Below are 27,190 nucleotides of genomic sequence, written 5' to 3'. Positions count from 1 at the left end.
TTGACTCAGATATTAATGTGATCATTTCTGTGGTGGTGGCACTTAATAATTCTTCTTGTTCGTAATTTTTGTTCTCACACAAAGTGAGGGTCTGAGTCATATTGGGATTTATCAGCGACCACGAGAGGTGGCTCTTTATCAGGATTCATCATTACCTCTTGGAGGTTTTTGTTTTCCCTCAAGCAACTCATGCAGTCACCTCATTTATGTTGGTTTTTGATCTGTGACTGCTTGACAAAGGAAGGTGAGTGGTATGCTGTCATTGCCACAAAACTCAATCTTAACACCATTCATTGTATTTTAATAACGAAACATCCTCGATTCAGGCATATCAGAGACATGTATGAGGACTAGAAAGGTGGTAAAACAGTTTAGAAAATAGGTGTCAAACTCCGGTCCACGAGGGCCACTTTTCGGCATGTTTTCCATCTCTCCCTGTTGCAACACACCTGATTCAAATGAGCAGGGTTGATATCAGGCTTCTGCAGAGCTTGCTGATGAGCTGAGGAGATGGAAAACATGCAGGACGGTGGCCCTCGAGGACCAGAGTTTGACACCTGCGGTTTAGAAGAAAAGCTCGTGGGACAAGCAAATATATGCTCCCAAGTGGTTGTGAGCAGCAGCACTCATCTCGCTCGTACACATAAAGGCCCTCGGTATGATCCAAGGTTAATGACACACAATGAACTAGTTTGCGCAGGGGAGTAAGAATATGGTATCATGCAGCACAAGAAGGTATGATCAGCTAATGCCACAAACCTAGATGTATTTTTCAAACAAGTATTTACTGTAATTGTGACTTTATGCGTACGGTACGTTTGCCATAAACCAAGGACCCCGTGTAGCTTTGATGCAAAAATATTAACACAATGCAGTAACCAATGAAAAGATAACAAACATCGATGATTGTCTTTAAGGTCAGATGACTGGTAAGATAATTGGTTTAAAAAAAAACCTGAATTCGCCAAGTACGGTTGAGTATTTATCTGGAAAAAAGTGTGGGGGGGAAAAACATTGGTTGAATACAGGTACAACAATGAATCCAGTCACTGCATGTTGTGTCAACCCTAACAAAGACATACAAAAGCGATACAAAAAAAGCATCACGTAGGCAGCAGTCTTGGATTAAATAAAATACGATTTTTAAAAAAAGCAAAGATTCCCCTGTGGTGTTTAACCAAAGCAAGCATTTAAAGAAGTTAAAGTATAGTCAGTCCACACAAGAGGATACCACAGCAAAAGCAAGATGAGAGGGATGCTCAGGAACGAAAAAGCGAGGTCCACTTGTTTCTCAACGGGAGGTAAACGAGGAAGTATTTATAAACCTGCATCAATGCGTCTACACAAACATCTGAAAGTTTAATTTCAAGGCTAACACCTACAACTGTGGCCTTCACATCAGCAGCTTTATCTGCACATCTAACAATGAGAAAGTATACATTAGTTCAAATGGATGGACACGTGAATCTTTTGAAAATCAGGGTTTCGCTAGCTTAAGTAAACAATCTGGTAAATACTAGCAACAGAAAATAAGGTGAGGGTGGGGGTGTGCAGGTGGAATTTTAAGAAGAAATTATTTGGTGTCACAGGACAAAAACCTGACAGTGAGAAAAAAAAAAAGAATAGATCACCTACGTACCCCTATTTTGAGCCACACCCACAATGCGTGTTTACCTTGTATGACATGAAAAGTCACAATCTTTTAGGAAAAGAAGGATACTTGGGCAGTACATTCGTTTGTTTTTCTAAACTCAATGTATAAGCTTCAATATCCGTGCAAATAATAGCAGTCCAAGAAAGAAAATCCAACTTCCATCTTCAAGTTTTAGGTGAACAGTTGGTCCACTGAATCACATCTCCTTTCTTGATTGACATGTTCGAGAGACACAAACATATGAGCTGCTGCTATCAAAGTCCTGCATAAAACACACACTTTAAAACGTCACTATGTTTAAAATGTCCACTCCGTTTGGTCTGAGCCGGGAGAATGCCTGCAGGAGTCCAAGGAAGAGATCCTGTCTGTCCTAAAGAGTGGCCAGTTTCGTATCAACTGGCCATGCGAAATGCAAAAAAATGAAAGGCAACGTGAAAAACAAAGGAGTCCAGCATCAGTAGGAGGCCACGTCAGTAGTTCTTTCCAAGTCGGGTGAACAAATCTGCCGCTCATTGGAAAACAGATAGCCCAGTTGTTTGTTCACCATATGTAACAGATGCACTGTAAAATAAGATCCATCCAACAAGCTCGGAGACCTCTGCATGTAAAAAGCCAAGCAGTCTGTGATCTGATGAGGCCATAGTTCAGTCATTTAGGAGTTGAGGTGTCTGTCACACAGCTCCTTATAGATCCGTTTGCGAATGCGAGGCATGTCATCCTGACTGAACAACAGAGGCTTCTTCACCGAGAGACAACGGCAGTACTGGCAGACACAAAAAGACAAGGAGACGGTCAATTGGCCCGAGAAACTGAGTTAGGATATTAAACTATGAAAACACTGGACACAAATTCCTATTTTACATGTCATTCTGCCGGAAAAGTTGACAGGTAAGGCGATGAAATGATACTGCAACTTGCACAGGAAAATGCACACATCTAAATGGAAAGGTAATCGTGAAAAATGTCTCACCTCCAGGACAAAAACGCCACAGTCACTGTCATTTTTCTGCTGAGGAATACCCTGAGGAGTCAACGAGCCCCAGTTAATGCAAAGCCATATGAATATGTATTCACTTGAGTGTCACTACAGTACATGCAGCTAAAATGTTTGTTCATTTGACTTAGTTACGAACACAAAATGAGCCATGAAGAAACTAGGATCTTCGCAATTCCTTATGCATTTCCGCTACGCAACTGTAGAAAAGCATGTTTAGTGTATAGCTAATCTACAAAGTGTAAAGCATGGTACATCTTTGGTCATGGGGTCTGATGCACTCAACATGGGCAAGAATGCCGAACAAATTAGTGCTTTTAATCTTTTATTTGAACAGCTCTATTTCTGTGGTGGAGTGAATCTGTGCAACATCAATCACATAAATGTGGTGCATACTCTTTAATTCAGTTGGATTGGATTGGATTTCATCCAACTATCCATCCATCCATTTTCTACTCGGCTTATCCTCACAATGGTCTCGAGCATGCTTTAGCCTATCCCAGCTGTCCTCGGGCAGTAGGTAGGGTACACCCTGAACTGGTTGCCAGCCAACCGGAGGGCAGAGACGAACAACCATCCGCGCTCACACACCTTGGGACAATTTTGCTTGTTCAATCAGACATCCGCGCTCACACTCACACCTTGGGACAATTTTGCTTGTTCAATCAGCCTGCCATTCATGTTTTTGGAAAGTGGGAGGAAAGCAGAGGACCCGGAGAAAACCCACGCAGCCACGGGGAGAACATGCAAACTCCACATAGGAAGGCCGGAGCCGGGATCGAACCCACGACCTCTGCACTGTGAGGTCGACGCGCCTGGACCACTGGGCTGCCCCGGATCTCATCTCCAAAACTAAATATCCATCCACACAGCCATGAGCTGCTGACCACGCCCTCACTCATAGTTTTGGTGCTCAGCACAAAGGGGATGGAGAAATGAAGCAAAAGGACAACCTCAAAGTCACTTCAGGTAAAAGCTAAAACTCAGTTTTGGGTCAAAATTGTGTGTTTTGAAGACATGAAGCTCTTGGGATATCCTTCAAAAAGCACCACGGTCAACAGTGAAACTTGCAAACTGATATTTAACCAAATATTAGTCGGGATGTATGTGGATGTTGCAACCATGGATGGTTGCAACATCCACGGTGGGGCTGGCACGATGACTTGACTTATATTACAATTCAACTTTTATTCACTGGTTACCTTGATGATGGCAATCTTCCAACCTTTCAGGAAATCAGTCTTTTTCTTCTCTTGCGCTTCAGACTGAAGGTACTTCATTATGTTCTAATAAAAAGCCACACAAACAACAACATTTTCTCTTAAAGGGACACTCAATGCAAAAAAAAAAAAAAAAGAATAAAAGAACTTATTACACGAACACAGTATGAATCAGAAAACTGGGTTTCGATTACTGGTTGCACAATCATCCACCAACTTAATAGTATTGAATAAGCACCAGCTCATGAGCGAGTGCTAAGTTTGCAAGTGATGCCTAGCTCCAAATAGACAGGCTAAAATGTTCATAATCACAGTCTGAAGAGTTGGATTTTGAATTGGTCTTGTTTCGGATATAACATCTGCCTGTCTAAAACAAAATATCTTGTGTCACAAGTGGTGTTTCGCATGAAAAGATAACTTGTCACTCACATCTGCAGTGTGTCGGAAGACAATGCCTTGGCTGTCAAAGTAATTGATGGTCTTAGTTGCCATGGTCACAGTGACGAGAGACCAGTGGATTTCTAAGTGGATGGGAATGAGCAGGAGCCACTTGGAGAATAGATCCACCTGCAATTGTTACACAGAAAAAAAAAAAAATCTCTGTACACATACAGATATTGTATATCTACAAACCAGTGCATAATAAATTAACTGGCAAAAAATATTACAGTGTTAGAAGAACTAAACTAATATGTAAGCAGAACAACGAGGTATGTCCCGGGAGTAGCGCGCTCTCTCCCGCCCCCCCACCTCACTCCCATGAATGCATGAATGTCCTTACTTTTTTGGTCCATCTCTTTACACCGTCATACCCCTTGGCATCCAACTGCTTGTGGAAGAAACTATTAAAAAAATGAACCTAGAAGGAGAAATAAAATACCATTAATTTGAAAGAAATAACTTCCAATTTCTGACTTGACATTTACGAACATCACTTACACTGTGCTGCGTTGCTTCCATAATCAGGTCTCCATACGTATTAATAATCTGAACAAAATGAAACATAAAAGAAGCAGTGTAAAAGTTGAGATAACTGACTCTACATAGTACAATAATCCCTGTAAATTCATGGTTCGGTATTCATAAATCTGCCTATTAATAGATTTTTTTTTAAACCTACTCTCTGGTGTTGAATGCGGTATCCTGGTGTCAATTAGGTATGTTGGAGTGAGTCGAGTTTAATTTCGTCATAAGTAGGCTTTGCCACCATCTTGTATCATCTTTAAAATGTGACTTGTCTATATGGTAAACAGCCACATCCACATCAAGAGGTCATGACATGACAGTAGTTAACATTTCTATTTTAACTTCTCATGTCTATACCATTTTGGTTTATTTCTATTCCTGTGGACTGGTTATAATTCATATTAAAGGCATGAGAAAAGTTCTCCTCGCACACTGCAGCAAATCTGACATCTTACAACAAGCCTGTTGATATCCACTGTATCTATTTTAACACCGTCCTCCATACAAAATAAATAAAATACAAGATAACTTGCAAACCCAAAATGCAAACCAACATGCCTATGACCAGCACATCATTCACAAGTCAGATAGGTTGCACTGAAAAATCTCTCACAGGTAAGTGTGCCATGGAGTCTGGGGAAATATGACCTAAGGACAGTGACTCCATGTGATGGACCCGTGATAGTGTGCTGACAACATTTACACTACATAAACAAGTATAGGGGGCGGCACGGCAGTCAACTGGTTAGCACATCTGCCTCACAACGCAGAGGTGCAGGGTTTGATTCCGGCTCCGGCCTTCCTGCGTGGAGTTTGAATGGTCCCCTCGTGCCTGCGCGGGTTTTCTCCAGGTACTCCGGTTTCCTCCCACATTCCAAAAACATGCATGGCAAGTTAATGGAACACTCTAAATCAAAGGTCACCAATCTTTTTGCAACAGAGCTATTTCTTGTGTCATGATCAATGCGATGGGCTACAAGCTTGATATAAGCTTGTTGGCACTGATTACAGTTCTTCTGCCATGTGGTTTTGATATGCTACTCTCGCGTAGTGACAAGATCTTGTGCGACACGACAAGTCACATGAATTTATGGAAAAAATATGTATTAAAAGGATCCATTTATAGTTCAATGAAGCAACATCGGGCTACGAAAAGGAAAATCGATTTGATATTGATTTGTTTTCTTTCTTTTTTTTTAACAAAACCAGCCCTATCTTCCACTCTGTGGACATTTTGAGGACAGCGACTTCTAACATGTTTTTGTGTTCGTATGGTGTATCGCCCGACTAACAGCCATTCGATTTGGCCCAATTCAGGATTTGGAGGATTTATTTAATCGGTAATGAATTGCGAGGGCAAGTATTGCAATACACCGACGAATCGATTTGTTTGACCCACCCCTACATCTCAATGTAGATTTTAACTTTCTCCTACCTGGTCATTTATCCAATTCTGGTCCTCCAGCGTGCCAAGATCTTCCAGGCTCAACGTATGTTTGTTATAGATGACCATGAAGCCAGCTACAGGTGCAGAGGCTAGTGCTGCCTTATACTGCGCCATTTCCCGTTGGATGTTTAGTCCCCTAAAACATAAATGCTCATATGGTGAGCACAGTGCATGACTGCATTAAACACATCTAACATAAAAATGCTGTGTGTACATGCACTAACAGTTTACTGAAGTTGTCGCAGTTGCCTTTCATCTTCAGATATTCCAGGACATCTGTCTCACTGAGGGGAATGAAACTGCCATACTTTATGTAGAAGCTCTCCAAAAAGTCTAAAACGTTGACAGCATTGTTTCAACATTAAAAACAACAACAACACTGCATTAAAAAGGTCAATTACACTTAAGTATTTCTGGTGGATCACAGTACATATTCATGATTTTAGGACTATCACTGTGCTTATCATTATTCACTATATAAAATAAAACACCGTTTTAAGAATAAGAGGAGAAACCATCCATGTTCTTGTTACTTTATGTGAGGCAGGGGGGTCAAACTCATTTTTGTCATGGGCCACTTTGGAGTTAAAGTCTTCCCTTGGAGAGCCGTGACGACAGTGAAATCGAATAAATGCCTCTTAATCACATCGTATTATTACGTGTACACAAAAAATGGATTACTCGTTTTGAAATCAGGCAACCATTTGTTCGTTGTTTGTTCAATTGTTGCTCAAGTGACTGTCAACAGGGTAACAAAAGAAGTGCAAAATCTCAACGTTATTTATCACACGTGACTATTTGACATTTCGGGACAGACTTCAGCAAGGATCGTGGCAGTTGACGCACACTGTTTGCTTTTGCGGGCCAGATCTATCATCGGGCCTCGAGTTTGACACCCGTGATATCAGGGATTTCTATTGTTAAAAACTGTGATGATGAATGGATTCGGATATACCTGAACGTGAAGACTACAGTGTATGTTCCAAAACACAAATCTTACCATGGACCAGATGAATAAGTCTCTGCCGGATATCATCACTTTCCACGACGCCATCCATGTCTTGTCCATCTATTTCTTCTGACATATTCTTAATAGGACTTGCCACGTTCTCCCAAGTTCCGGGGTTACAGTACAAACGGTGGTCTATCAGTGGGCAGCAGTGCTGCGTGCCGCATACCGTAACAGGATAATGTTGTGAAGAAGAAACCATTGTTTCATTTGCACTGTCCATTTCCATGGGTGTGGATCTGGGACTGTGGTCTGCGGGTGAGGTGCCGTTTCCAATGGACAGAGTCGGTGAGAGACAACGAGATGATGAGTCGGTTCTGTCAGAATCTACTGATACATGCATCTCTGCATCATGGTTCTGAGGACTCCCTGGCCTTGAAGGAGAAGCTGACACTCTGGATGAGCAAAGTGTTCCATTTCCTTGTTGACTAACACTGCTTTTGTCCTCAAGTGTCTCCGCTTCAGTTTCTGCTTCGGACAAACTGAGTGAATCTCCATTTCCAATCTGTGATGCATCTGTTATACAGTTCACATGCTCCTGATGACAAACCAACTCTGACAGAGTCGGGGCATTTTTTGAATTGTCAATTACGTCATTTTCAACTCCTGGTTTAATTCCAATGATCGCCTCCCCTTTTGAAGCCAACGTAGCTGGCATCATGATTTCTGGGAAACTCAGCTGGCCATTATCCAAGACGTCCCCATCCAGCAGAGAGATACAGTCACGTGAAGGAGCAGTTGACTCTGACTGGGTATTTGATATGTTCATACCGTCCTGCATGTCATTTTCATCCTCAGCTTCAGTGAACTCATCCCCTGTCAGGTCAAAGTCAGTAATTCTCATGAGCTTGTCATCACTTTTCCGTTGTGGGGTACCGTGGAGGTTCCTTCCGGTGCCCCTTCCTCTGCCTCGCCCCCTTCTCCTCCCTCTACCTGAGGTTCTGACATCTTGTCCTCTTCTGATGGGGCCGCAACAGTCACAGGTCTTGGGAGTCCTCTTTCTGCCTGATGTGCGGCCATTGACTGTACCTTGAATGGCGGTTGTTGACTGCGGAGAGGACCAGTCCGATTTTATTTTAGGAGTTATAACTGGTGACCCAGCTTCTGCAAGAGTCTGAATAGTGGGCTGGGAGACATCGGAAATGGAGGAAACATCTGAGTCAAGGAGTGACTGGTTAGAAGTATCTGTAAGAGGCAGCACTGGAGGAGGTGCTGCTTGCTCAGGAGGTGCTGCCTCTGTTATATTAAGTGTAAGAGATGTTTTCATTGGGGAAGCAGAGTTGCTGTAAACCATGACGTACTCCTTTGGTAATTTAACCCCATCCCAGGCTCTTCAAACTGTGATCTCCTCTTCCCTATTGCTCTTATTATCCATGTGGTATGTACTTTTTGTTCTTCTTTTGTTGTTGCCTCCTCTCTTTTTAAACTGGCCTCACATCAGGAATAGTGTTTGTGCTCTGGCTTTTCCCAGTCAATGTTAATGGTCGAGACAGTCGAGCACCTAGTGGTGTTGATTGTGGCTCAGTGACAGTTATGTACTATACTTTGTATCAGGATTACTTCACCCTTGACTCCTAAAGAAAAAAAAAAGTTCCAAATGTGAACAACCGGCTATGAGTAACTTCACATACAGCGTGCAATGCATTTGTAAGGACTACTTTCTGTGTAATATAATTTATTTACTCAACTCAACTGTATTTATAGAGCACTTTAAAACAGCCACCGCTGTATACAAAGTGCTGTACATGGAGCAAATATCATACTGTATACAACAATAAAACAATAAAATAATAATGAAGACGGTAGAAAGCACATCACAATATTCTGACAATTACCAGCGAAATCTTTACCTTTCTGTGGTCATCCAGCAAAATGAAATGACCACTGACAATTAACTGAATCCGATCAGGTTCTTGCATTAATTTATGCAAAGTATTGCACTTTGTTAAGCGTGACACATTGAGCGAAGGTGAAAGCTGGATACTAGACTGAAATTTACGATAACTCACATTTTTACCGACCCCCGCCCCCCAAAAAAAGAAATTGCTGTTTTGAAAAACTCACAAACCATTGTCAGCATTCAAGGGAGGTAATTTGATAATTTGCAAACATGCAATAAACCCGTCATAGCGCCTGCTAATATAAAACCACTGGTAAAATCATGGAGGACTTTAGTCAAACTAAAAGGACTGCGTAATTTCGGTTATTCTATATATATCTATATATCTTTTAGGAATCACACCTCTGTATGCATGCGCTAGTAAGTTATTTCGTGGACTTTTAAAGTTAGTCGCCAACCTGAAGCTAAATGCTTTAGCTTTAGCTAGAGCCAAAACAGAGACGAGGCGTCGGAGGACAAAGAGGAAGTTTTGACGAGAAACTTTAAATTCTTACTGTGCATAAAGTGAAAGGTTGAGAAAAAGCATAAAACAAACAGTCGGATACATTACATTGTCGTTGTGGTGGTAAGAGTTTTGTTTCACATAATGTGAAGATACGAGCATCAAATAGACGGCGCAAGTTGATGACGTCACGACGTCAGTTTGCTTCGGCCCTTTCCGGAGACACTCTCGAGCGAACCTTCGCCTACCCAAACAAGCGTTCTTACAGCCATCACAACAACCAGCCCCTTCTATTTATTTTGTCTGGGAGGCGATATTACATTTATATTCTCTTGAAGAAAAATATAATTCAACTGCCACAGTACACATAAAAACACTGACACAAAACATCGTTACTTTCTATTTAATTACAAAAACAAACAATAAATACAACTGTCTTATGAAGAAGTAGAAGAAATTGTGCACAAATCAGCATAATTAAAATAGAATTACAAAAAAAGCATATAAAACAGGCAACATAAAGGGCATCTCAACATAAGTTCTGTTTCTTCCACAAGTACAGCAAAAACAGTGTGGAAAAGTCATGATGAATATTCTTTGCTGGAACAGACCAACAATATAAAAAGCACAAGTCTTCATACATATTTGAATACAACTGTTAATAAAATAACAATATCTGAAATACAGACTATTTTTATTTACTCTAGCAAAATGAACCACATGAAAGACAATGTTGCAGTCCAACTGCAATAAACACAATCTACAGCTTCTATTCATACAAAGTACTTGAGGTCAGTGCTAGAACATTTTCAATTGAGAGTCTTTATTTCTACGAAATACAAGACCAAACTGGTGTCCAACACGACTTTGCGGAATTCATTTGGTTCCAGTGACGTAGAGTGCCTTATTAAATGGAATATTGAGCAGACATCTCCAGCCCAGCAATGTGATGTACAGTACACCATATATGTAGAGTTGTATTTATTGTTTAAATTTCTTGTCAAAAGTATTGTAGCCTGATATATTTATGATTACAAAACAAACAAACACAAAAAAAACACCCCAACACTTATATCAGCTTTCTCGTCTGATTTTAAGAGAAGCAGAGGGGCAGGCAATCAAGATGAGAAGGAAAATGTTCACATGCTACCTCATTTTACTACTTCAATTAAAACCAGTTGTATTTCGAAAGAAAGTTTGGAATATGTCAGGAACGAACACACGAGTGGTGCAGTAGAGTCCGGTAGCACTTGGACCTAAAAGAGAAATTTGGGAGGGATAAGATTTGGTGAACAAAATGTATATATATATTTTTAAACATGTCCCCATCAAAAGAAAAAAAATGCTACCTCACACTGCAGGAGTGTGAAAAGTCTTGAAGACTGCAGTGCCGTTGCTTTCTCCGCTTGTTAAAACCTGAAGCTGTACCTGGTAAACACTGTCACTCTGGAGGCCATGAACTATCACTGCCCGCTGAGACTGTAATGTAAGAAACATTTTCAATAGTGGAAATGATGACACATGAGTGGCTGCATAACTAGTACTTCAGACTCAGGCTGTATAAACAGCACGTTATTTCTGTCTCACCGGTGCAATTGTCTGCGCCTGAGAGATAAGCGTGTCCTCATGGCTTTTTGCTTCCAAGGTTACACCTGACTGCAGAGTCCAAGTGAATTGGAACCCATAAACCTCTGCCATGTCCAGTGCGTGTTGAGATACCCTCCAGCGAAACACAGCCAGTAGCGTACCATCGAGTCGTTGAAAATCTGCCGTCAGGCGCTCTGTGCGCAGTATCAGCTTTCTGCCTGCTGTGGGGCGCTCTGACTCAAAGGATATGAGACATTTCATTTCAAAACAAGAGACGGTATTTGTTCTCCTGCTCTAATAATGTGCGTGATACAACGTTTACAACATCTTGCAGTATAATCTCAGTCATTAAAATGGTGATTATGAATATAAGATATACCTTTGGTGCGGCAGGGCAAGGCTTTGCCTCCTTTGACCCTGAGGGAGGAGCAAGTTGGGGTCGTAACCCAGGCAACAGCTTCTGACTCAGGATCACCCTTCATTGCCACAGCTACCCAGTACTTACATGCAAACAGAAGGCCTTCAACGGTGTAATGCGTACCCTGGAGGGTGAAAATATGATGGCCTGGTTTGTGGGAAAACTCATGATTTCAGTGACATATTGCTTTTTTTCCACTTTGGAAACCGCTATATTTACTTTATCTTGGAAAAAAGATCGCTTTCAACAATGTGAACTTGATAGTCAAGTACAGTGGCATGATAAAAGAATGAAAGATATCGTATTAGAAAATTATGCACTTCACTGAACAAAACAAATCATTTTCAATGACTAAAATTTTCATACAAAAATGTAGCAAAACCCGTTTCTTTTTCAGCTAGCACTGATTGTGCATTACCATCTTTACTATCCATCCATCCATCCATTTTCCGAACCGCTTTATCCTTACTAGGGTCGCGGGGGTGCTGGAGCCTATCCCAGCTGTCTTCGGGCAATAGGCGGGGGACAACCCGAAATGGTTGCCAGCCAGTCGCAGGGCACACAGAGACGAACAACCATGCACGGCCTCACTCACACCTAGAGACAATTTAGAGTGATCAATCAGCCTGCCATGCATGTTTTTGGAACGTGGGAGGAAACCGGAGTACCCGGAAAAAACCCACACAGGCCCGGGGAGAACATGCAAACTCCACACAGGGAGGCTGGAGCTGGAATTGAACCCGGTACCCGGTACCTCCGCACTGTGAAGTCAACGTGCTAACCACTGGACTACCGGGCCGCCCCCCATCTTTACTACAGATGATCAAATGATCATCATTGCATTTTGGACTAATGCTCCCTCCTTGTATCATTTTGTATTTTGTTTTGTGAATAAACATTTTGTTTTATGGTGTTATTGAATGGATTCACACCTATCAGGGGTGCTATTTTCTTTTTTTTTCCTTCTTTTTTGTCGGTGTTTGCTATCTGTGTAGATGACACAATTTAATAGAAGCTAAGAAATCAGAGCCAAAGATGATGACAGAAGTGAGGCCGGAAAAAGCGATGATGGCCAAGAGCGAGGTTACACAAACACAGAAGATGGGGGCATTCCAATGGGGAAAAAATGAGTTATGTTGTTGAAACCCAACCTGCCACTGATTCACATTCACACATGTAACCCCAAAACCAGCCACTTTGACACATCATTAATTAGCCATGAGGATGTACCTGCACATTTGCTCTGCTCTCGGTGCTTGTAACATTAGCGCTGCAGGTATGTGGGTGCCATCGCACAATGTATGGACCAGCGTGACGATTTCTGGCTGCAATATAACAAAACAAAAGAGACATTGAGCGTTTGCATTGTATGGGAGTAGGGACAAAACCAACATGTCAAAATCCTGTTTATGTACATTCATTTTTTATGACGGTCAAAAGTGATGTGTGACTCATTTGATATCTCCTCTTACTTCCCACCTGCCAAAATCTACAGGACAGACGAGTGTGGAGACACTCCCATGTTTTTTTTTTGTTTTTGTTTTTTCCTCAAGCTACAGTTTGTTCGATGCTGATTACTGTAGATTGTATCAGAAGAGGAAATCTGCAGGAACAATTCAGGGCAAAAAATCCTGCTATCCTACCATCCTTTTAAGATAATAAAGACCCAGATTTCATTTGCAGTCAATGTTTTTGTTACAAACATTAAGGAGTTTCTCATAGAGTCGTCAATCATCAGTAAAGGACAATATTTTTGTCATGAAAAAAGGATATATTGTGAACCTTTTCACCTTCCATATGCCTCACAACATAAAACCTACTGTAGATCAAACTGAAATTGTTCACAATAACAACAACAAAAAAACATGCTATCATTTATTTAAACTTAAAAAAACATTTTTTTGATTTTGGAAATCAAACTTGGGATCCTTCCAAGGAATTTTAGGGCCACACAATAAAGTTGTGATATTATGACACTGAAATGCAAATTTGTAGTTTATCAAGGAAAAAAGTTGTAATCTTACACAAACAATGTATTTTTGTTTTAAATTGTGTGGAAAACAGTCATATACTACTAGAATCATAAATGTAAAGCTGCATTAGGATGATGATTGCCCTCACAGTCCAGAATCTTTTCACCTTACATTTTATGATAAAATTCACAATAAAATGTGCTGGCATATCAACAACATCATCAATATGAGCAGTTGAATGTGATTGTGCAAAAGTTTGTGTGTTTCTCAGAAAATAACGAAATCAACTGACATCACCTCGTTTTTGTTTAAACGTTCCATCATTTAATGAACAAATATGTGTTACTCTCACTTTACGCTCTGGCTGTGTAGCCGCCGTTAGCCTGCATCTAGCTCCTAGCCAGCTATCCCCACGCAGCCGATGTGTTTATGATAAGACAATTAATTGGTATCGATGAGGAGGAGTCGAACAGAGATGTGCTGCTTTTTTCGGACAAGGCCAATCACCCCCCCCCTCTCTCTTTCTCTCTCTCTCTCTCTCTCTCTCTCTCTCTGTCTCTCTTTCCCTACGCTACGGCAAGTGATGAGGGACAAGCATACTTTGTATGAAATCCAACAAAAACAATGCCAACAAACCACAAAGCAGGCCAACCATATCACAAACATCATATCACTAACCAGTGAACCACACTGTAGAGAAGAGGACCAGGACGGTAGCAATACACACAACGCTTTTACTGTTGTGCTTGTTTGCTATGGTAATGGACAGAAATGGCCAAAGTGAAGTTGAGAGCGGAGTGGGGGCGATGGTGAATACAGCTTTACTAAAACTGGGATACAGAACCGTCTGAATTACGCCACAATTTTTGAGAAGAGAAAAGATGCTCAAGTCTCTGTTAGAATAGGTGCAGGAAAGGTGTTTAGACAGGGAACACTCACATTTTATCGTCACTCCACCCAGAGTATGTGCACTTTATGAAAGTGCATAAGTGACACACTTCAGTCAACAAGAGAATCTACACACTGCAAAAAAAGTGTGCAGCGGTACCTTTTTTAACTTGAGCAGATGTGAGAATATGCCGCTTTCCCACTATTTTCATACAATTAATACTTTAAGTAAGTTAAACAAGTAAGATATCAGGACAAAATTAAGATTCAGTCAATAACGCAAATATAGAGACTTGCGAATTTACCACAGATCCATGTTGGTTATTCTATTTTGTGGTTGTTTGTTGATTTGATCACTTCTATTAGCACCACAATGGAGGAAAACAATTATTCTGCGATTACAATGTCCTCAGCAGTCGTGTGTGTCTCGATCAACTCACCATGGTTAGACCACTTCCAGAACACCTTGACCTGCAGCTGACCGCTACGGTAATGGGGGGCAGCAACCTCCAGGCGAAGGTCACCAGGGATGACAGTGTCAAGAGGAGATTCAGGTTGAGGAAGGGAAGACAAAGGGGGGAGATCAGGAGGGGATGGGGAAGAGGATGAGAGGGAATGAGCCAAGGACGCGGATGGGGACGATGAGGAAGATGCCGAGGGGAGCTCATTAGTGAAGTCTTCTCCTTTGGTTGAATCTAATTGATACGGGATGGGGAAAATAGGGCCGCTTTTAAAATGTATTACTGACACATTTAATTTACTCGTAATAAAATTGAAAAAAACATTTCAAAAATTAGTTTCATTCAAATCATCGTGAGATTTCTGCATTTGAATGTGCTTCTCTCTCTCTCTCTCTCGCGTATGAGGGCAGCTTTACGGTGTTAAATGTCCAGACGTTGCAGCCATTGGACAGTGGATTGAATGTGCTTCATCAGCCACGACACAGTTACATGCATGCCATGTTTCATGCATTGAATTCACTCTCAAGCAAGTATTGCTCTGATAAAACAACAATACAGTACGTATTTCGGGATGTGATACACAAGGTTTATGAACATATGCTGTTACCCTTGCAAAGTAGCGGTAAAAGTGCAAAGCTAGACTTCATTATTGTTTACTCAAGGACACTCATTGACTTCATCTGACCTTTCAGCCTCACATATGGTTACTTTTTGAAATATAAATGGTAACATGTTCTGCATGGAATTGTTAATACGTGGCTGATAATTGACCTGCAGCTGGCATATATTCTTGCACTGCGTCGACTGAGAGGTTATCTAGAAATACTTTCGTTGCCTGGACCACTATTAACTTGCCACTTTCCACGCTCTGCATGTGCCAGTGAGCTTAGAAACATGGAGGGAACCGGAGCATGCTGACAAATTCAACTGCTGTATCATGAACTCAGTTATGTATGAATCAGTGTAATGTGCTTTGAACTTCAGAGATGGCAACAATTAATGGCATGAAACAGTATTAAGTGTTTTAAAAAATAAATCTCAGGCATCTCCGTCAGGTCGCAGTCCTTGCAATAAAATGCATAACGTACGGCAGGGGTGTCCAAACCCCATCCTAGGGGGGCACTGTCCTGCATGGTGCAGGCATGTGACGCGCTTTGCAGCGTGTTAAATGCATCATATGTACTTGTACTGTTTTAAAATGCTTCTCCTGGCGCCCCAGATTCCCATTCTTTGCCACTGCCATCGGTGAATTGTACATGAAACAAACTTTGAATGAGAAAAATAATAATAATAAAAAAAGATATATCTCAACAGCTCTGATAGCAAGCTGCAATTGCGGACTGCTGACCGCTAACAACTTCTGGTGATGCAGGTCACGCACCACCGTATGTTAAAGGTGACTTGATTTTTTTGTTTTAATTGAAATTGATAGGATGCTTAGGGTGCAGTGTGCACAAACACAAAAATAGAAACAAAAACATGCCCATAGACACAAAAATCTTTTTTTTTTTCCATTCACCCCCCCCCCCCCCCCCCCCCCCCCACTCCTCGCGATTGACTTGGGACCAGTCTGTGGGCTACTGGTCGATTGGGACTAACGTATTGGGCACTCCTGCTTTAGAGTATTACTATACTATATTCTTACAACCCAGTATGCGAAATTATTCCTACTTGTTGTAACTTGTTTTACTCTGTCAGGATTTTGACAGCTACATGATATGTTCTTAAATTCTTTCACTCACTTTCTCTCTCTCTCTGCTTTTTTTTCACTTCTTTTTTCTTCAGGGTTCGATTCGAGACATTCTTCATTCTTTTATTTAGAATGGAAGAAGCCAATAGGGCAGCTCGGACAATGAATGGTTGGATTTTTTTCCTTTCTTTCTTTCTTTCGTTCTCCCCAAAATTGAAATGGTGCAGTCCATTTCAGTTTGCCCAATCGCTTCCAACCACCAATTTTCGAATCCATTTCTCCTCACGAGGTTCACGGGTGTGCTGGAGCCTATCCCAGCCATCTTCAGGCAATAGGTGGGTTACACCCTGAACTGGTTGCCAGCCAGGGAACAGTGAGACAAACAACCATCACACACAACACTCACACTTAGGGACAATTTAGAGTGTTCTATTAACCTGCCATGCATGTTTTTGGAATGTGGGAGGAAACAGGAGTACCCGAAGAAAACCCACACAGGCATGCGGAGAACATGCAAACTCCGCACAGGAAGGCCCGACCTGGAATCGAACCCTGCACCTCTGCACTGTGAGGTGCACGTGCTAACCCATCGCCACCGTGCCACCCCATTGGCTTCTTCCATCATAAATAAAAGAACGAAAAGTGCTGGAGTACCAGTTTAGCACAGCCCGACAATTTCATTCAACTCTATGGAGAAATGTTGCATGGGTCAAGTTAGAACCCCCGCATCATATTTTCGTCAAGACTTGCGATACTAAATGGATACGGGAATTTATGAAAAAGGCACCATTCGTATGCTCATGACATCTTTTGTTCTACTTTACGACCCAGGAAGCAGCATGCAGACACCCAAAAATAATAATTTTTCCCAACTTAAAAATTGGCTTTGATGGGCACTATTCCAGTTTTATTTTGAAAGGCAATAGTTTTGACCCTGCTCTCGCATGAGATTTTATTGTCCGATCCTATAATGCATCTCTCATATCAGAAATCAACAGCCAAGTATGTCAAGTCACTAACAGGACATTTTACATCATTTACCTTTACAAGGGACTGTAGTAAAGACAATGTGGGCTCTTGGGCTCTTTAGTCTCTTCTGACCCCAGTAGGCCACTGATTGTACAGAGAGGAAGTAGGAAGTTTCAGGACGAAGACCCTGTAGCCACACATCACACTGCACCTATGACACAACATAAAAATGGAAAGATGATTTAAAAAAATGGAATTTTCACTATTAAATCTGTTCCAATGTTTTTTCAGGCTCCTGACTGGTGTCCTAAGGAAATTATGCCAAAGGTCTGTGGCTTCAAAAACCACCAGAGGCATTGTGAATGTTATATTCATCATCCACCAGGCCTTCATATTCTTCAATAGCCCCCCCCACCGTTCACAGAGTGACGGATGTGTGTGCCCTCCCATTTGACTGACAGGCCAGACCTGTTCTGTATTAGACCACTGTTTGACTGACAGCTCATTAGTGACTCTTAGTCAATCAAATTCGTCTGCCTGTGTGGACCTGAACCAGCCACAACAAAGAGATGTTTAGACGATAACACTTTTGTGTGTGTGTGTGTGTGTGTGTGTGTGTGTGTGTGTGTGTGTGTGTGTGTGTGTGTGTGTGCGTGTGTTTGTGTGTGTATGCGTGTGTGTGCGTGTACGTGTGTAAGCCAAAATGTCACAGACCTGAGCTAAAAGCGGTTCTTTGGTGTTTAGCAGCGAAAACGAGGTTGAAGTATTTCTAGTGCAAACAAGATAGACAAAACATATGGCCTGTGCAATTGTGTGCGTGTGCATGTGCGTGCGTGTGCGTGTGTGTGTGTGTGTGTGTGTGTGTGTGTGTGTGTGTGTGCGTGTGTGTGTGTGTGTGTGCGTGTGTACACATATGCGGCACTGTGAAAAAAAAGCCTGGATTTCGATTCTAGTGTTTAATGTCAGAGGATATTACATGAAAAAAAGTAGTCATAACCACTAATTCTGCAAAGATGTTCATGTTTGAGGAAGCTTCCTTCAATATTCTTTTACATTGTTAATGCTGCATATCCCACAAAATGCATAAAATCCTACTTGACAGAAACATGAGCTTCATTTTCTTTAACGATGGGCACTGAAATGACCAGCACATTACACATTTTGTGCCTCTGTTCTTCTTGCTGCTACCTGTTGTGATGTTGTCTCTTTCTGTTTCTAGTAAGTAGATGCAGCTGCGAGTAAAAAACACTTGTAAGAGCCCTTATTTAAATTCCTGGCCTCCCAGTCAAGCAGAACAGAGGACCTGACTGAAGATAAATGGCTCCAACGGGCTTAGTCTGGGATCACCATCACTACTGTATTGAGGATAGCTTATTCCAGATGAGCAAACTTGCACTAAAAGGTTTAAAACCTTCATGTTTATGTTCATATATTGAGGCTAAAGTTGAGGCTTAAGTTCTGATACATGATCAAAATATATACAACAGAAACTTCTGATGAAACTGAAATTCTGATTTATTCACATCTCCACATTTTTTTTTCTCTCAAAAATTGCACAAAAACCTCAAGTTTGAACACCTGTTGAACATTACACGAGACCTACAGAGAGACAGACGTGTTTCTACCTGGAAGAGTTTTGGCTCCTGCATTCACTCAACAATTACTTACGGTATTTGTCATCCATATTTTGCAAATCAGCTCATTGTGACTAACTATTGTCTCGTGACAGGCTGGCTCATACATTACATTGTTTTCATCTGATTTCAACACTATTCAGAAAAAGCAGACTGCAGAATAGTCAAATCTCTTTGGGTACAGCTAATCTACAGGGCCGTGAAAACTTATTTGCCCCCTTCCTAATTTCTGTGTTCTTTGCATTTTATCTCACACAAAGATTTCAGTTAATCAAAACAATTTTTAATATCACACAGTGACAAACCAAGGAAATACAAAATGCAGTTTCTAAATGCCAATTTAATTTCCTGAGGCAAGAAAAAAATCTAAACCCACCTGTCCCTATGTGAAAAGGTAATTGCCCCCCTAATCCTCTTGGCACCAATACCTGAAATAAAGCGTTTGCAATCATTGATGATTCGTCATTGATGTTGCTATGGAGGAATTTTGGCACAGCCTTCTTCACAGAATGGCTTCAACTACGCCATAGTGGAGGGTTTTCTAGCTGAACTTCACATTTAAAGTCACACCACAGCATCTCAATTGGATTCAAATCCGGACTTTGACTTGGCCGCTCCCTAACCTTAATCTTGTTTTTTTTAGCCATTTAGAGGTGGACTTACTGGTATGTTTTGGATCGTTGTCCTGCTGTATGATCCAAGAGCACTTGAGTTTGAGGGCCTAAACTTATTGTCGGACGTTCTCCTTCAGGATTTTCTGGGAGACAGCAGAATTCATTGTCCCATCAATCACAGCAAGTTGTCCTGGTCCTGAGGCAGTAAAGCAGCCACAGACCTTCACAATGCAACCACCATTCTTCACTGTTGATATAATGTTTTTATCAAATGAGGTGCCATTTTTTACCCTAGACATAACGGGCTGCACATCTTCCAAAAAGTCCAATTTTTGTCTCATCAGTCCACAGACTGTTTTTTCCCAAAAGTCTTGAGGATCATCAAGATGTCTTTTGGCAAATGTGAGATGAGCCTTTGTGTTCTTCTTGGACAGCAGTGGTTTTTGCCTGGGAACTCTCCCATGGATGTCATTTTTGGCCAGAGTCTTTCTTATGGTAGAGAACACTGATCTGAACTGAGGCCAGCGAGGTCTGGAGTTCTTTGGGTGTTGTTCTAGGTTCTTTTGCAACCTCCTGGATGAGTCGTCGTTGCAGTCTTGGAGTAATATTAGCTGGTCGACCACTCTTGGGAATGTTTATCACTGTTGCCAGTTTTATCCATTTGTGGGTAATGGCTCTGACAGTGGTTCGCTGGAGCCCCAGTGTGTTGGAAATGGCTTTGTAACCTTTTCCAGACTGATATATTTCAATAACTTTTTTTCTAATTTCTTCTTGAATTTCTTCAGCTCATGGCATGATGTGTTTGTTTCTTGAGATCTTGTAGCCGACTTCACTTTGACTGACAGATTCTATTTATGTGATTTCTAGATTCGACAAATGTGGTGCAAGGGTGTTGCCTGTGAAATTGAACTCAGCTTTCCCAAAACTGTCGGAGGGCGGGGGAGTGGGTTATTTATTCATAGGGACAGGTGGTTTGGGATTTTTTTGTGCCTTACTAAATTAAATTGGCGTTTCAAAACCGCATTTTGCATTTCTTTGGGTAGTGTCTGTGTGATATTAAAATTGGTTTGGTATACTGAAACTTTTGTATGTGATAAATATGCAAAGAACACAAAAATAAGGAAGGGGGCAAATAATATTTCACGGCACGTTACGGGGCTCAGTCGTCATTTTATATCAGTGCTTTATCACCCGACCAAAATGGTATCTTAGCTCTTTTGACAAAGTTATGCTTGTCTAACGCAAAACAATTGTATTTCGAACAAACAGTATAAACAACATTTCAAAGTAAAAACAAAAAAAGTCAGAAAATGTGTAGAAAGTCTTGAATCCTACCTGTATTAAGCTTTTAATATAACATTGGAAAACTTCGATGGATGCTGTCATTCTCTATTTCATATCTTAAATAATTATTATGTAGCTCTAACATCTTTAACTATGCTGTTTATCTGCGTGCTTTAGTAGCATACACCTTAAACACAAGAGCATAAATCTGTTCAGGTTTTACAACAGAATAGATATAGAAGACTGAGACGGACATTCTGCATGAAAAATCTCCAAGACAGGCCTCCAATGATTTTTAAGTATCATACACTGTCCTAAAACAATGGCTTTTGAAGCATTTTTTTGTGAACAAACAAATTCAAATGTAATGTAAATTGATTACCACCACTTCCTCTGCCCCTCCTGTCTATCACTCCATCCATCCATCCATCCATCCATCCATCCATCCATCCATCCATCCATCCATCCATTTTTTGATACACTTATCCTCACACAGGTCGTGGGGTGTGCTGGAGACGATTCCAGCTGTCTTCGGGCAGTAGGCAGGGTACACCCTGAACTGTACACCACACATGTTTTTGGAACGTGGGATGAAACCGGAGTACCTTGAGAAAACCCACCCAAGCACAACATGCAAACCCCACACAGAAAGGCCAGAGCCAGAATCAAATCATGCACCTCTGCACTGTGAGGCCAACCCGCGAACCAGTCGACCACTAGGGTGCCCTTGCATTTTCTAATTAATGTGAATAAAGAGTTCCTTACCCCCTGGGTCACCCTGCTGTTGCTCCTTTTTTTACTCTCCTGGTGTGCATGTGGCTGTGTAAACTGGTTTCGCATGTTGTTATGTAATTCATGCATGTTTGCATGTGCTAGGTGTGTGTTTTTTTGTGTCCTATGTCGAGACATCCATGTGACTCTGTAGTTGTGGACTGGCAAGTCTCCATCCTGAGGGGGGTCCCAGTGTATTAAGACGGTCACAGTGATTCCACTCCCCCCTGACCTGAGGAGAGAGGTCAAGATGTCAAAACACACCATACATAAACGCCAGTCAACTCCCAGTATGCAACAAGACAGTGCAATACTTGGAAAAATTATTTTCAGGAGTCAAACTAACATGTCTCCAGCAACTAGTTCCCTAAGTGGTCTTGAATTCATCACCCTCCCTAAGACAAGTCCTTCAAGCAAAGGCTTATAGTAACCTCATTAGTTTAGGAAAGAGATGGTTTGGGTTTCCACATTTCACGAAACATGTCATAAAGGGATATGGATTTGATGCCCAGTTTTTAAGACTGGGACTGATTATTGTACTTTACTTATTTTGCCCTTTCTTTTGATGTAATTTGGGTCTCTGCTGCTTTTTTTCTGTTGCGGTTGTGAATCGTGTCCTCGTCTGTGCAATTTCATTTTATGGTGTTTGTTTTGTGGGATAAAAGTGGTTTTGAATATGGAGTTGGTTTGGTTATGGCCTGTTTTGTTGATCAAAAATAAAGGTGGGTAAATTTGAAGTAATTGATATTGCGATAAAATTGCTCTTCGTTAGTCGTCTGATTATATTGTGGCTTTTGTCACCTTTTTTGACCTTTCTGTAAATGTTTGCTCATTTATTTTGAAGGGAAACTACAGTATACAGTGACTCTATTATTTAATTGATTGATTACCAGTAGATGAATATAACTGCTGATCAAATGCGCAGAAAAGATACTTATCAACAGCACCAGCAAATACAAAGTAAAATAAACAATTTATGTGTTTATGTTTGCTCAATACCTTTCTGTGAAGTGAGATCCTGCTAGTGAAGTCATCCCAACCAGAGTTTGGTTGCTTACCCGAATATTTATTGGAGGGTCTGGAGCTGACGGGTCTGCAGCAAAAGGGAGAGAGATAGAAAGGGATTGTCATTCAAGCAAAATCTTTATATTTCGCTATGGGCTTTAGCCACAAGGAGTGCTTTATCTGGCCGTGCATGATGCCAACTCGTCATACAAAAGGTTGAACATTAATTAACAAAATGCAAAACTCTGTAGTGTAATGATAAAATCAAGTCTTCAATATCTCTAAACTCCAACCCCTGCCATGACCCTTGACAGGATAAGCTGTGGGGAAAAGGCTAATTTCCTCTTGGTCTCAATGGAGTCTGTTCAGCCAATTCGATTAATAGCATGAAAGGTGAGCGAGACTGGACAAGCATGACAATAACTTTTTCAGTAGCTACCACAACATAGACTGAAGACATCCACTGCAAGTCTACATTTGCCTCGAGGAGCAAATCGTGAGGTCGCGGCTCTTACAACACAGAACCTGTGTCTCGTTAGTACTTCATAGCCCTGTATTTAATTACAACTACAAAAAAAGGATCTGATTAGAACCACATCCCCCATGGCAGGCTTCCCACTGGCCAGAGACTTTACCTGGTTGGCCTTTATGCACAGGCCAAAGTTTAATATTAGAATTGGTGGACTTGCTCATTTACTGTGTGCTTGCATACAGAATGTTTCTCGAAGGCCTAAATTTATTTTGTCCCCCCTCAGCCAGATAGATTTCAGTCCAGTATTTTACAAGACGAAGACATCAGGATGAGTTCCACAATCCACATTCCCTGATGATTACAAAGGCAAGCGGCACTGTCGACTAGTGAGGTCACACGGGGAGACCCCAAAACATAGGATGAACCTGTTTGACATCTGCTAGCTTCCTGATTTGTAACCCATGACCCCTAGCCCCTGACTAATCAGTCCAGTAAACTAGAAACATACGACTCTGACTGCTATCAGATGGTATTTGGAATGTCAGCGTGTGTGTCTTTTACCTTTCACCATGAACCCCAATTTAACACACACACACACACACACACACACACACACACATGCATGCACAGAATTAGTATGAAGCCAACAATCAAGAGAGAGCCAAGAGAAACAGCTGAGGCACTATCCTTGGTCTGAGCAAATCTTAAAATAAAATACAGGTGATGAAAGATACATTTGTCAAGCATAAATATAAAAACGGTACACTCTCACACCTTTTTCAAGAGCAAAACAATTCTGATTATAACACGTTAAGCACATTTTGGTGGCAGCCCTATTGTGTTTCTTGGTTTCGTAGTTCAAAAACAACCAGATTCTTACCACTGTCTCCAGTCATTATGCTAAACAGTCTTATGTATGAAGGACAGATGTGAGAGTGGTATCAATATTGTTGTGTGAGTCCCTGCAAAGAAGCAAATCACACCTTTTTCCGAACATGTTGACTTTTCCTTGAATGCGGTGAAAGGGCCAAAGTGATCTGCAAGGAGAATGTCATGCAGGAATTCCAATTTTGTTTATACTGCGGTTGAAAATTAGACTTCAGACAAAGTCTCAACAGATAAAGGTTTAAAGAGATCCGGTTACCCTGAAGTCAAATGCAGACATGCTTTGGCTAATTATAGCATAACACCAATAAGACCATATAAAAACGGAGTCCGATGAATATTAGCATAAAGTATATGAGTGTGTGTTGTGTCCTTAATGAGATCCCATCTCATTTAAACTTCCTTCCCTTTTATTCATGTAGTGAGAGAGAAGTGTCAAAGAGACAAACAATTCTCAGTGACTGACGTGCCCTCAGAGAGTTACATTATCCCTCACACATTGGCAAGAATGAAGGAGGCCTTGATGTGTTGATCACTGGCTCAAGATACAACATTGAGTTTCACTATCAAGCGAGGAGAGCACAGCTCAACAGGCTGACCTTTATTGGAGATGTGGTGCTTGCTTGGTGTGGTGAAGCCCCTGCTGCCTTGACTGTTTACTGCCGCCACTCTGAACTGATACCAACGCTGAGGTTTCACATCTGACAGGAGTGCCTCCTCAGAAAGTGTCTAAAAATGCAAACACATCAAACATATGAACAATGACATGCAAGGTTGCATATCAGTGCAATAACGGCTCCCCATGACGACGAGCTGTGATTTAGAACATGTTCCTTTTCTGTAGCAATGATTTGCAAGGTAAAACAACATGTTTACACAGAGCATACATTTATATTCACATTCTACATTGAAATCAGTGCAAGGCAGAGTTTCACAGCTTTTGATGTGTACAACATATATCAGACTCAGTTCAGTGAAAATATACATTTATTGTTAGTCAGCGTCTCAAAACCATCCATGGTCCTACATTGTCAACACCTGAGTCATCAAACCAAAGTGCTGACTGTCAACACTTTAATGGCAAACGGACTGCACTTATATTGTACTTTACCAATACCATATGGTGCCCAAGGCGCTTCATAAAGCCTCACATTCACCCACAAAGGTAGGCTGGTTCCATGCTCTGCCAGGTCAACTGGGAGATAATTAGGGTTCAGTGTCTTGCTCAAGGACACTTTGACATGGTCACAAGGGGTTGAGGATGGAACCCACAATCCAATCGAGCACTTTACCGCTGAGCCATGCCACCGTTGTAATCCATCATGGATGGAGATCTGTTTGTTTTTTCTCTTTCAGTTACCGGGACAGATGGAGGGGCGGAGTCCTCAGGGCACACCTGCTTGTAATCACAACTAGGTAGGTTTTATAGGTGCTGGAGGGAAGGGAAAGAGTCGCTGGACTATTTTTTATACTTGTGTAGTGTTCGTCCTGTCCTCTTGTGCAGTGGATTTTTTCCTGGTGGCTGTCTCCTCTTTTGCGTCGCCCAATCGCCTTAGATATTCTCACCTGCATTTGGTTGATTAACTTGGTGTGTGTAGTGTTTTGTTCCTGTATCTTTTTCTTTTTCCTCACGTCTTACGTGCTCCCTTAGCTAAATAAATTGTTTGCTTGATACGATTGCCTCTGCTATTTATTGGGGGGTTCCATATTTCTGCAAACACCCATGTAATAGCCATCTTGTTTCCAATCTAAAGAAAATGGGGCGGTAGTGGGATAAATTGGAAGCATTGTGGCAGCAAATGGACATGCTCATAATAAAAAGGTTAGATTTTTTTTTTTTTTAAATTCTATATGGTTGTGAGGCTACCTACTTTTAACAGCACGAGCAAAAGAGAACACAAAAACAAATTACATTTAAAAATCATCTAAAATGTGATGTGATATTTCACTCATGATGAATTTCACTCGTGATGAATATTTAGATTAACGATAATGTGTTGGGAACGAATAAAGGTAATAAGCCACCCATCCGTCCATAGTTTGAACGACTTTTACTGATTAGGATTGTGGGTGTGCTAAAGCCTATCCCAGCTGACTTTGGGTGAGAGGTTGGATCCAATCACCAATCAAAGACCATGGTGTCCAAACTATGATCAGGGGGCCGTTTGTGGCCTACTATCCATTTTTGATGAGTCACGTCATACAGTAAAAATAACTTTTGACACAGCCCGAAGCATTATTTTAAAAATGGTTGGGAGTGGACAGTGTGGAAAGTGTCAATAAAGTGGACAGGGGGTAGCGGGGACCTACACAACCCCTATGTGTGCGATGCAAATGACAATTATTGGAACTACCACTACTACATATACAGGTAGACTACAGTAAATGTTCTCTAGTGCGGACTCTTGTTTGCGCTGTCCAATTTGTCCTGATAACAGAAATTCCTCATTTGGGAAATGAGCATGGTACATGTCCTTTATGAACCTGCAAGTATGTTGACAAAATGCATGTGTAACAACACAATCAAAAAAATACAAAAATATACTGTCCAAAAACTGTTTATATAACAAAAACTGCAATACAGGTGTATCCCAAAAAAATCACAACAGTAAAATACATACAGTATTTTAATGTTTATTTTTTTCTGTCTTAGGGAAAAAAATGTGTCTATTTTGGATTGTTTTGTTGGATGCATTCTTTGGTTTATGACAATGTTTGCCTGCGTGTCATATAGTTTTCTTGCTAGTTGCAAGTAACTGTCGCGTTGATCACCGATGTCTGGTAATTCTTGTGCATACTGATGGATTTGTTGCCATTTGCATTGCTTCCTCGCTGGATGGTGGCTTGTCATCAGGAGTTGAATCGATGCCTTGTTTTTTAAAGTTTCGTAGATTTGCGTCTTTCCGA

General features: G+C 41.2%; 2 protein-coding genes across 4 annotated transcripts in view; both read right to left on the bottom strand.

Annotated features, from left to right (window-relative positions):
• Nucleotides 1–766: 766 nt before the first annotated feature.
• LOC109520693 (sentrin-specific protease 5-like) lies at nucleotides 767–9,883 on the bottom strand. 3 transcript variants are annotated; one of them, XM_019878089.1, is made up of 10 exons: nucleotides 9,589–9,883; nucleotides 7,282–8,864; nucleotides 6,506–6,614; nucleotides 6,270–6,417; nucleotides 4,808–4,855; nucleotides 4,650–4,727; nucleotides 4,298–4,435; nucleotides 3,851–3,934; nucleotides 2,625–2,675; nucleotides 767–2,417 (listed from the first exon to the last, which is right to left on the bottom strand). In XM_019878089.1, the coding sequence occupies exons 2-10, from the start codon at nucleotides 8,582–8,584 to the stop codon at nucleotides 2,307–2,309; spliced, it is 2,070 nt and encodes a 689-aa protein (XP_019733648.1). In that variant the 5' UTR covers nucleotides 8,585–8,864; nucleotides 9,589–9,883; the 3' UTR covers nucleotides 767–2,306. The 3 variants fall into 3 exon arrangements, with proteins under 3 accessions (XP_019733648.1, XP_019733650.1, XP_019733649.1); XM_019878091.1 differs by having other exon boundaries at nucleotides 9,685–9,883; XM_019878090.1 differs by having other exon boundaries at nucleotides 9,741–9,883.
• Nucleotides 9,884–10,598: 715 nt separating this feature from the next.
• The window catches only part of LOC109520692 (anosmin-1-like), a gene marked incomplete at its 5' end in the record, with an annotated part of 39,433 nt that continues 22,841 nt past the window's right edge, over nucleotides 10,599–27,190 (bottom strand). Inside the window, 10 exons of the mRNA XM_019878088.1 lie at nucleotides 10,599–10,888; nucleotides 10,982–11,111; nucleotides 11,220–11,452; nucleotides 11,599–11,761; nucleotides 12,868–12,962; nucleotides 14,939–15,193; nucleotides 17,691–17,829; nucleotides 21,916–22,153; nucleotides 22,921–23,014; nucleotides 24,883–25,012. Coding sequence (XP_019733647.1) covers nucleotides 10,983–11,111; nucleotides 11,220–11,452; nucleotides 11,599–11,761; nucleotides 12,868–12,962; nucleotides 14,939–15,193; nucleotides 17,691–17,829; nucleotides 21,916–22,153; nucleotides 22,921–23,014; nucleotides 24,883–25,012 — 1,476 coding nt within the window. The remainder of the gene's footprint in view (nucleotides 10,889–10,981; nucleotides 11,112–11,219; nucleotides 11,453–11,598; nucleotides 11,762–12,867; nucleotides 12,963–14,938; nucleotides 15,194–17,690; nucleotides 17,830–21,915; nucleotides 22,154–22,920; nucleotides 23,015–24,882; nucleotides 25,013–27,190) is intronic.

This window comes from Hippocampus comes, unplaced genomic scaffold (genome assembly GCF_001891065.2).
Source record: "Hippocampus comes isolate QL1 unplaced genomic scaffold, H_comes_QL1_v1.1 scaffold532, whole genome shotgun sequence".
NCBI classification, from domain to species: Eukaryota; Metazoa; Chordata; class Actinopteri; order Syngnathiformes; family Syngnathidae; genus Hippocampus; species Hippocampus comes.
The sequence above is the reverse complement of the archived record's forward strand: the minus strand, read 5'-3'. Positions and strand labels throughout refer to the sequence as shown.